At 33.5% G+C, this 12175-nt stretch overlaps 1 protein-coding gene across 1 annotated transcript; it reads right to left on the reverse strand.

Moving 5' to 3' along the window:
• Positions 1-1558: 1558 nt before the first annotated feature.
• On the reverse strand, positions 1559-4490 carry LOC120068595 (ARM repeat superfamily protein). The gene is made up of 2 exons (XM_039020415.2): positions 4050-4490; positions 1559-2690 (listed from the first exon to the last, which is right to left on the reverse strand). The coding sequence occupies exons 1-2, from the start codon at positions 4340-4342 to the stop codon at positions 1835-1837; spliced, it is 1149 nt and encodes a 382-aa protein (XP_038876343.1). The 5' UTR covers positions 4343-4490; the 3' UTR covers positions 1559-1834.
• Positions 4491-12175: the final 7685 nt, after the last annotated feature.

A 12175-nucleotide genomic window follows, 5' to 3' on the forward strand; every position in this document is an offset into this window, starting at 1 on the left:
GCTCGACTTCACATTAGGATTTAGATAGAAAGGATTTTAAATTTTTATTTGTTTTTGGAACTAAATTGATTTGAAATGACTGAAATGTAATTAAGGATTTGTTTGGTAGGAAATCTGAAAACAGAAATTTGAAAACAATGGATTAAATAAAAACATTTTTGTATTTCATTTTTTCAGATATGTATTTAGTAGCCGATTCAAAAATTAAGTTCAAATTTAAATAAATTTTCATAAACTATTACTAATTAATTTCTAAACTTGTTTTATGTTAAAATTTTTGTGTAATTATTATTTTGTAATATCATATTATATATTTTAAATTTAACTAAAATAATTGAGCATGAAATAGTATAATTATTATTGTTTTTATCATTTTTAATATAATTCTGCAAACAAAATCAAGAAGGTAACCAAACACATATTCATTTAATCTAAAAAACATAAAACAGAATTTAGGCTAGCTACCAAAAATTTCTTATTTGGATATTTACCGAAAAGTTTAGTAAACTTTTTTCGTTTACCCTTATATTAGTTTTAGTTATAATTTGTTTGAAATTTTATTAGTAATTACAAATTTAATTGTTATATATTAGAAATTAAATGTATTATCAAGTTTACAAAAAGGTCAATTATAGTTTATTTTTCTTTAAAAATACCCTTCATGGCTACACCAATTTCAGGTCGCCGCTGGCAGAGGGTTTTTAGGTATGGTTACTTATTAAAAGTTGAACACGTAGCTGTTGCCTCGCGGCTCAAAATTCCTGCCTAACCCAGTCACAACAGGTTGAAATGTATAAAATTGTAAACAAAAATTTTAGACTTTGAAATCCGACCAGATTAGAATAGAAAATTATTTAAGTATAAACAAGATTTGAAATCAATTATAGCTGATTTCAAATTCCTTCATTTTCTTTTGCATCCGAACGTGTGAGTTCATTTACAATTAGAACGGATTTGAAATGTTTGCAAATCCCAAGGCAGGGGATAAAATATTAATTTTTAAGTGAAAGCACTTTGGGCCTTTTTCATTGATACGAGCATAGTTTGAACTTTGAGGTGATCAAGGCACTATATTTCTCGTAAATAGTATACTGAAAATCAAACTAAGGACTAAATGGTCCTTCACCAAGCATTTTAGCTTTATGTAAATAAGGTTAAAAAAATGGGATCTACCTTTTACTTTTCGACACGTGTGTGCATGTGTATAATTATGATAAGTTAGGATGAAGATTCATTTCCTTTCTCCTTCAAACAAGATTTGGATAGAAAAGGGATCCAAGGCAAGAGTTGCACAAAAATCACTTGTAACCCAAGGAAAGAACCTATTCCTAGTTTCCTCATCCTTCTTTCTTCATTTCCTTTCTTTTGCCTTGTGATCATTAAGTACTTTGGCTTTATGCTATGTGCATGCACGTGAAGCTAGTACCTTCTCATAATTCATAAACATTAAAGAAATGAGAATTCAAACCCACAATCCCCATGAGAGAAGGAACTAGTTTCTACAGTGTATCACTCAGTATTTCTGTACTTTAAGAGAGGGACACTTCACAATCAGAAGAGAAATGAACACTTTTAAACTTCACTATTTCTATAATGTAATACAACAGTACATTTACAGAACAAGCAAAAAGGAAAAAAAAGAACTATGATTTCAACCTCATACAGATCCCATTCCCTGTTTTATTGACATTTTACCAGTCTCCCGACACTCCCACTACCTGCCTGGACTGGCTTGTTTTCCTATTATCTTATTTTCATTTCCTGTTCTCTAACAGTAATAACTATAGAAGTTTATCTTACAAACTCCATAGACAAAGCATGAGTCCAAATTTTGTTACTTTGAAGAAACTTCAGAGGTGCATGTATTAATAGGCATATCAGTAGGTGTGCATACCAGAGCTCTTCGTTGTAAATGCCTCAAGCTTTGCTCCATACTTACTTGCACCATCTCTGCCAGCATCTTCTTTGCTTTACTAGATTGATCGTCATCTCCATCAATCTGAGAGATAATGTTACAAACAATGTTCTCAATTGTATCGGGTTGAAGCTCAGATCTTGGATATGGAGAGTCTCTTAATAGCCTTAGGAGGGTTTTAGCTTTTGACTGAGATTTAGGTGTTCCTTGGACAGTGAGTTCAAGAAGGCCAGGGATTACCCCTTCTCCTAAGATAGGTTCTCTGTATTTACACCGGTCGCTCTCACACATCGTCAATAGTGCACCAACAGCATGATCACGACTTTGAAGAGAGCCATTCTCAAGCACTTCGACAACAGCAAGAACTCCACCTTCTTCAGATGTCAATGCTATTCTGCCTTCATCAAAACCAACTAAGGATTCAATCAGTGAGCAGCATTTTTCAGCAGTTTTTGAAGATTTTTTACAAGTTTTCAATAGACTAACTATTGACGGGACTGGCTTTGAATCTAGAATGATGCTAAGATTATGTGGAAGTGTTGAAAGATTGGAAAGGGCCATTACAGCATCTGCCTTTGCTTGTGGGCTTCCACATCTAAGAATCTCCACAAGAAGGGGAATGGCACCAGCAGCACTTATTAATGGCTTATTGACAGTAGAGGCAGATAGAGTGAGTAAAGAAGCAGTTGCATTCTCCTGTAGGATCAAACTCTCTGACTGCAGAAAACCAATTATTGGTCCCAAGGCACCAGCTCCTACAATCTTGATCTTATTCCTGTAGACATATTACAATTACTTAATATATGAAGGCTTGGAACTAAAGTCAGTGTTACACATGGAATCAGTTACCAGAAACCTACCACCAACAAACTAAAGAAACAGATGTCACAAAATTAACAAAATCAAATTTCATTACATTACCTAACACAAAAAAGCCCCTAAGCACTATAGGTAATCATATTCTTACTTCAGCAAACAGTATCATTCATAGGACTGAAACAGTTTAAAATTTGATTTGTACAGAAGCTCCACAAACTGAAAGTAGACCAAAATTTTCTAGGAAAAATTTCAAAACTGTGATGGGGACTCAAGGCCACCAATATATTCCATGTGCTAGAAGGAACAAGACAGGGCACATGAGAATGTGAATAGCATGTGTAAGGAACAAAGAAAGAACAGGGGTGAGCTTAAAATAGCACATCTGCAAGATAAAGTAAGCTATGTGTGTGTCCGGCCACATATATCAAAGGAGGAGCCAATTGCAAATGGGGAGGGGAGGATCCTGTAATGGATAAGCAAGCTAATGAAAGAGCTGAGGAGATTATGAAAATCAACAGAGTAACAGACCAGTTTAAAGGAAAACCATGTTTCTATTTAGAATGATCAAATCTATACGTTCAATATTTGTTTACAAAACCTTTCAAAAACTGTTTCTTCGAATCACTCAAAAACAGATCATCCCACATCAGAAAGTAGTCACTAAGGCAAATATCATCTATACTATAGTAATAACAGCATATCAAAGACAATATCTGGAAGATTTTATTTCAAAAAGAAAACAGACAAAATAAACACATTCTTCATTTCTTCTGTAACCAAAATTGGGTAATCAAAGACCCCAACCACCGCGTGCCATGCCAACCACATTACAAAAATAAAAAAAAGAGGGGAAAGCCTCCAACAACTAAAGCCACAAGATAACAACAATATAATTAGCAATAGAATAAACGAAGCTCAACAGGACAAACACAAATACTGAAACTAGCAAAATCTTTATCAATTTAAAAAACATAGTCAATATAGAAAATCATTCTCTAAAGGGAATCCAATAAAAATTATCTCCATCTAATTGGCCAACCAACACATTTAAATTTATTTTGAGATAGATTTTCTTTCTCCTTTCTTCCTCCTCCTCCTCCCTCCTCTACCTTTTACATTTCATTCGCATATTCTCCAGTAAGAAATATAATTAACCACAAAACCTCATGGGGTATCGCTGATTTGATGAAAAAAATCAGAAAGCATAACTAATTCAACAAATTAATTAAACTAAGCGCAAGGAGGCAAGTTAACCCAAATTTCAGAAAACATGAAAAGAAATTATAGAAGGCAAAGAGATCTAAGAGGGAATTACTTTTCATCTTTGACGGCAAGGTTGAGAAGAGCAAGAAGGGCGGCCTCAAGGTGGGATTCAGGGGAGTGATGTCGGTGGAGCATGGAAACGAGATGAGGGATTGATTGAGAGAGGTGACGGCGGCAGCGTTGGGAGGTTTTGGTGAGTCGGCGAATTTCACAGGCGCCTAGGAACTTGGAATCGAGAGAGTCGGATTGAACGAGGAGGAGAGCCTTCTGGACGGCGGCGTCGGGAGAGGAAGCGGAGGCGGCGGCGCGGTGGTGGTTGCCGGAGGGAGAAGAGCAATAATCCATGACGAGGAAGGAGTGGTGAGTTGAGAGATGAGAGAGAGATTTAAGAGGAAGAGAAGAGGAGAGCGTGGCTTTAAGCAACAGTTAGCAAAAAGAGAGAGAGAGAGAGAGAGAAAACGTTTATGTTATTTAATTTTATTAATGAATTAACTTCCTTTTTTAAAATATTAAATTAATTAAATAAGAGGAAAATAGAATAGAGTATAGGTTATGTTTTTGACGGTTGAATTTTCTTGGGGTGAGGGCAAATTTGTAAAATTATGAGTGTGGGGCAGGGGCAGTTATTAAAGTGATATAAGAGTCGTTATCGGATTGGAAGTTGAAATGAAACGACTTTGGGTTTAGGTTGAGGCTTAGGTTTGGTGATGTTCAAATATTAATACTTAAATCAGTTTTTTTTTTTTTTTTTTTTTTTTTTTTTTTTTTTTTTTTCTGGAAAGGTTATTATATACCGTTTCTACTTTGAAGACCTAAAGAATTTTATATTTCATAAATATCTTAAAATTTATATATTTTCAAAGATGATTTTTAGTATTAATTTTGAACCATTATACTTTTTTTTCATTTATTTATATCTAATTTTTATATATATTTCCTTATTTACAAAACTACCTTCATGATCGGGAGAGAAAATGAATTTTTTCCATTTTCAATTGGGGAGAAAAAAATACATTTATTGTAATTTTCTTTCTTTTTTTTTTCAATTGGATAGAGAAAATGTATTATTTTATTTTCCATTTTCACAGCTTCTTTGATTTTTAATATTATGTGATACATACTCTTGTTTGATTTTTAATATCATATGATATATATTCTTTTTTTATTATTATTATTTTTTCAATGTAATATATTCAACTGTTTATTTGGTATCAATATTCCCCAACGTTCTAATATGTATGTCAATATTACTTGAAACATTATCAATATACCTTATGTTACTGAAAAATCCTCGATCACTATCGAGTGTAACTCGATCCTCAACCCTCGAACGGAAACAAGAACACCACCACAAGAGTTACCTTGGTATTCTTAGTGTGAGAATCCAGGAGTTGTGGGATCTGTGTGATTTTGGATAGAGGAATGAAGGAGGTAAACGATTGAATAGAAGATCGAGTAAGTGGGAGAAGGAAGAAGTCTATCGTATAGACTTGTAAGAAGAAGTCTATCATATAGACTTGCCACTCGATCGTATAGGAACGAGTAACTATTGTATAGTAAATCCGGTACTCAATCGTTTAGTCTGTGAGATGCTATCGTTTAGTAAGACTCTTTTACTCGATAGTCTTTCTTTTTGTGAGACCGATTTAATGAATCATCAACTTCATAATTTTGGAAAACCATTTTTCTTTTTATCTCACAGTTTCCATAACTGTGCATAACCTCCCACTCAAGTCGGTTATTAAAAAAAATAATAATTAATTATTATATAATTAATATATTATAACTAAATATAATAACCAACTTATCATATTATATTTATAACATATGGTTTTAATATTTCATCATATGAAACATATAAACTATTGTTCTTTTTTCTATTTTATGGTATTTAATCTAAATCATATTTATAATAATTCCTCCAATTAATAATGTATCAAATACATCATATTAATTATAACACTTATAATTGAATCAATTTAATTATATCATACATAATCAAATTTCCTCTTGTTAATTTGAACACTTAAAACTAACCAAAATTTGATTCTCAACTTGAACCTATTGAGCTACCAAGAGGACCTTATGGAAATGTAGCTTGAAACTCCAACGGTATGTGAATAACTGGCTAAACTCTTTAGTCACGAGATCCACCATCCGTTAACTGTTGGTCATTCCACTAAAGATCGATAGTTGCACTCTTTGTGATTTATAATCCACATGTGGTCTTCTTCAAAGAAGGTAATATTTGTTGATACAAACACTTTATTATCACTTGGATCATAGAAGTATCCACCTCTCGTTTCCTTATGATAACCTACAAATAGGCACACTTTTGAACGAGGTTCCAACTTTTTGGGGTTTACCATAAGCACATGGGCTGGACATCCCCAAATCCTAAACTGGTGCAAACTACCTTTACAACCTCTATATAACTCAAAAGATGTTTCATAAACACTCTTTGAGGGAATGTTGATCAAAATATGAACCGTAGCCTCCATTGCATATCCCCAAAACGAGTCTAGAAGATGAGCATAACTCATCATAGACCGAACTATGTCTAACAGAGTTCTGTTTCTCCTTTCTGATATACCATTCTGCTGAGGTGTACCTGAGGCTAAGAGTTGGGACATGATTCCATGTTCTATCATATAGTTCTGGAATCTTAAGTCCATATACTTTCCACCACGATCAGATCATAGTGTTTTTATCTTCTTACCTAACAAGTTTTCAACTTCAGTCTTGTACTCCTTGAACTTCAAAAGCTTCAGACTTATGTTGCATTAGGTATAGATACCCAAATCTAGAATAATCATCTATGAAAGAGATAAAATATTCATACCTACCTCGTGCTCTTACATTCATTGGACCATAGAGGTCTGAATGTATAAACTCCAAGGTTTCCTTGGCTTTATAACCTTTTCCAATAAAAGGCCGCTTGGTCATTTTGCCTTCAAGGCATGATTCACATACTGGTAAAGAGTTTCTTTATAAACCATTTAGAAGTCCACTTTTCAATAACTTCTCAATCCTATTGAGATTGTTGTAACCTAACCTTAGATGCCAAAGATAGGCATTTTCTTTATGAGAAATTTTTTGTCTTTTTACAGTTGTTGTTGTTTTGAACATTTTAGTATTGAGCATAACTTTTATGACTAATGGGCTTAGTACATACAAGTTATTTTTTATTGAACCAAAACCTAACTCCATTCCATTCTTAAAAAATAAATACTTTGTTCTCAGATAAGAAAATGGAATAATTTTGTTCAAGTAGACAGGAAACAAAAATTAGGTTTCTCTTGATATGAGGAACTACATATACGTTATCCAATAACAGATATCTTTTCTTGTCCAAAAAAACTTAAGCATGACTATAGTAACAACTGAAACGGCCTCACCAGTATCGACTCTAAGAGTCATCTCTCCAGCTTCCAGTTATTTCCAGGAACTAAATCCTTGATGGGAAGAACACACGTGGTTAGTAGGCCCTGAATCAATTATCCAAGCAGAATCATCATTCTCTACTAAGCACGTCTCCAAGACAAATAAATCATATTTATTGTCTTTGGACTTCTTCCTTTTCTGGAGAGTAGTGGGATCAGTACCAGAACCCATATCATAAACTCCAAGTTTCATTTTAGAGGACAATCCTCGTTGATGAACTTCATCAGAGTTAGTAACGATTGCTTTCTCTGTTAGTCTCTTGATATTCAATATGGACTGGAGATTATTTTGGGAACTGGCACTACTGGTTTTATTATCATCAATCCCATTTTGCTTGAATAATGAGACTTTCGTTCAAACAATTCTCACATTGATTCCATGATCTCATGTGCAATGACCATGTTCTCAAACCTTTTGGCCAATGCATTAGGTATGCTTGCCAAAATGTGAACTCGGGCCTTCGAATTAGCCTTCATCCACACCTCATATGCATTACGAACATTTCATGGTGCATCAGGGGTTGGGACTTGAGGAAAATCCTCATTCATGACAACTTCGAGGTTGTCTACCACGAAAAAGGTTTTAATGGATTCTTTCCACGTCATGTAATTAAAACCGGTCAAACTTGAAAAGGCAACTAACGGAAAATCACTATTTGACATTTTGCTGAAAAACAAACATATTGATCTACATTAGATTTTAGCATAACTCTTAAAAAATCCAACAAGTTTTAGCAAAATCTAAATGAACCCCATTAAACATCTAATTTTGCAATGACGCTTAAGTGATTTAGGACAAAAGGCACCAAAGGGTAGTCATTTTCTCCCTTCACTGAATTGAGACACTCTCAACTAATTATTTCACTAGAATAACTCTTATTCCTATAAGGACCAGTCATCATTTATTTGGTCAATAAATCATTAACTTGCTGAATAATTTCTCATAAGTGACCCTTCATTTTAGATCCTAGAGTTCCGCCCCAATGAGCCAACTGAAAGGGAAAAACCGATTGGGGCAAAAACTAAAGTGACCCTATCCATTTCTGGAGTTCGCTTTGATATTGACCAACTGCACAAACCATTCGAAAGGGGACCCTTGAAGGAATGATATATCATGTAGCGGAAGACTACAAAATCAATAAGCACTTAAACTACGTTTAATTTAAGTTTTAGACATGTTGTACATATGATATTCAAAAGAGGGTTTGTAACACATATTACCTTTAGAGGTTCCTCCACAAAACAGCTAAAAAACACCAAGATAAAGCTTGAATCATCGAGAGGACTACCACCGAGATCTTCTCTATTATGCTTAAGCTAGAATGTGTGGTGGAAACACTTGAACAAGTTGAATTGATGAGGAACGAGAGCCGAGTTCTCAATTCAGAAATTTTCTTTTTATCTCTCGTTAGTCTTCATGCATGGAGCTTCAATATATAGGTAAAAACCATGCAAATGTATCAGGTTGCATGTTTGGCAGCTCCAGCTTAAAGATTAGCAATGGAATTTGGTGATTCTCCAATAAATATGGTTAGTGGATTTTTCCCAAAAAAAAGGAAAAAATCCACTAACTAAGAATGTTTTCAAAAAACATCTTTTATTTTAAATTAGTTTTATAAAATTAATTCAAAATAATTAATTAGATAAAATTAATTTTTAATTTAAATATTAATTTAATATCTAAATATTAAATTAATACAATATCACCAATAAATCAATTTTATATTTAAATCATAATTTAAATATTAATTTATTTTCCAACTTTGTATAATTTTAATTAAAGTAAACATTTATAATTGTATCATATACAATCAATTGAAAACCCTAAAATTCATACATTAATACTCAATTTGTTATTCCAATTTAATGAGCTAGTAGAGAGACCTAATGAACCTATAGTTCATGAGCTCCAGCGATCTGTAATTAATTTGTTAAAACTCTTTAATTGAATTAATTACTATTTGTTAACTATCAAGACACACCATTATAGCTCGATAGTTGCACTCTCCTCACTGTAGATGTATTTCTGTCCATATAAACCATAATCAGTAAGTCAATTCTTCACAGGTTGTTCGTATTTATAGCTGGGTCAAAATTACCGTTTCACCCCTGCAAATACATCTTGTTCCTTAAGTTCCCACCGACCCTCTAATGAACATTTTGATTCATAACACTACTTATGAATCATGTCCTTTCTTTACCATGAGAAGGTAGGGCCCCGATTGTTCAAGACCTGGAATCAACACTTGAGAGAACAACCTATCTGCTAACCCTAAAATGGGTAGGAGTGAATTCCATCTTGCAGGGTTATGTTCCCAGCTATTCATCTGGTCTTATCCCCAAAATGAAAGGCTTATTGAGCAGTGCTGTTGGACTACTCTCACCCATGCAGATCAAAGGATAATCCCGAATAAACAGGAGTTCATAGCTAGCTCAGGATTAAGATTGAGTTATCCTAGGTTACTTAAATATGAAATAGTCAGTTTTAATAGTAAATGGTCGTTATAAAGAAAAGTGACTATTTCGTGGTCTAGTCTACATGCAAACTCATTGCATATGATGCTCTCACTCACATGTCTTTACATGAATGATTTGTGGATCATATCATTTTTATTACCTATACAAAATGGACTGCATCCCATAGTATTACCAGGATGAGATACCCAATTTCATCCATACACTTATTAGACCATTTAGGCTATATACTATTAACTTGATCTTGTTTATGTCACTACGTAAAGCTAAAGTATTCATACTATAGCCATGGATATGTTTATTGGATTTTCGTAATAGAGTGCAAAATTAGCAACTTTATTTAAATAAAATACTCAATATTTTATGATAAATAGAATGTTTAACACGAACTACGAGTTCTAGGACATTCCTAGCAATGCTCCCAGGGCATTTCGAGGCCGCGCAAGAATGTCTCACGGTATAAATCAATGAAAGAGACTGTAGGACATGTTGACACACATCCCTCTCTCACTTACTATAAATATTCTCTCCATTCACCTTGATATTGACCCATGCAAACACCATCCGAAGGGGGACGCTCCCAGTGCGCCTCAAGGCCAAGTATTAGTCTCATGGTGTGGATATTAAAGGAGAAATGTGAGTGAAAAATGACATATCATGTACATCTTTTCCTCCCATTGAGTATTTTAACAACCTAGGTTTTAATTTACTTAGGAAAAATACGGCTAATTATTTTTACTAAGTGATTGTTTAAGTTTGCCCAAAAGTAACACTTACTTTGGAAAGTTATTTTTTTTTTTTATTCACATTCATTAAACACTTTAACAAATATTAATCAACAATTGCATGCTTGTAGCAAATCTATCTAATTCACCTTTTCAGGTAGGTTCCTAGGTAGGGGTGCTCCGTTTCTATTAGCTTAAATACCCTAGCCTAGTCAGAATCCACCTTAGATAAAAGGTCCCTTATAAATATATATGCTACAAATTTAATCTTTTATTGGAATCAATTTAATCCTATTAAACCAATTTAAAAGATTAATCTAATTTCTAATCTCATTAGAAATTTGTGAACTTAGGTCTATCTCAATCATATTTTAAAACTATTTTAAAAAATGATTTTACCTAAGTTTGCATGCAACTCTTGGTTATTGGTTTTAATTTCTAATTTAATTTATTTATAACTCTTATAAAGTAAATGAGACAAATTAAAACCAACATTGCAAGCATTAACATACTTTATAAAATTATAACGCTTATAAGATTACCTAAAGTAATGTCATGCATCATGCAATGTTCATTCATTACTAATATATAACAATTATATAACTAAGTAATGAACCATGCTATAGCATACATTCCATACAACCATTCAACCTTATATTATAACCCTTATAATATAAATGATACATGGATATGCTATAATGCATGCATACATATACTATAACTCTTATATTATATGATGCATGAGCATGCTTTATATAATTTAAATTATGCATACAAGTATATTGTAACACTTATAATATAAAATGATGCATGAAATAAATGCATAACATATGGTGGATTTTAAAACTATATGCTATACATTATGATATATAATAAAAACATACATCACATGTATATTAATATTAAAGTTGATGGACCAGGATAGAACATCTCTAAAATGGAAATTAAAAGGCTAACTATTACAAATAGAGTCCACCGGTTCGGAACAAGTGAACCGGGTCTTGAACCGCTCCACAAAGAACTCTTGTAGCTGATCGTGTAGCAAACGCCTGATTGTCGAGCAACGAGGCGTCGAGTATAGATAACCGTTTATATGCGATCGCGTAGCTTATGACTCTGTGATGAACATGAAAGTCTATGCGATCGTGTAGTAAACATACATGCATCGAGTATCACATACTATGCGATCGTGTAGCTAATGACTATGCGATGAGCATGATAGTCTACATGATCGTTTAGTAGACAACCATGCATTGAGTATCATATAGTGCGGGATCGTGTAGCTAATGACTATGCGATGAGCATGATAGTCTACATGATCGTTTAGCATACAAGGATGCGTCGAGTATCATATACCGCACGATCATCTACCAAGCTAGCGCCTACGCGATCATGCAGGCAACGCAACACGATTGTGTAGCAAATCTACACGATTGCGTAGCATTAGTTATGCGATTCATTAGCAAATGCTACACAATCTTGTAGCAAACTCCACATGATCGCATAACAAAATCTAAACAATCGTTTAGCTCTAG

The sequence above is a fragment of the Benincasa hispida genome, chromosome 12, assembly GCF_027475165.1.
Source record: "Benincasa hispida cultivar pf3 chromosome 12, pf3_genome.v1.1, whole genome shotgun sequence".
NCBI classification, from domain to species: domain Eukaryota; kingdom Viridiplantae; phylum Streptophyta; class Magnoliopsida; order Cucurbitales; family Cucurbitaceae; genus Benincasa; species Benincasa hispida.

Bases quoted from the DNA above. Each gene is read 5' to 3' on its own strand.
- LOC120068595 (XM_039020415.2), bottom strand. From the start codon at position 4,342: ATGGATTATTGCTCTTCTCCCTCCGGCAACCACCACCGCGCCGCCGCC. The intron at 2,691-4,049 runs GTAATTCCCTCT...ATATGTCTACAG, and splicing joins CTTGCCGTCAAAGATGAAAA to GAATAAGATCAAGATTGTAG.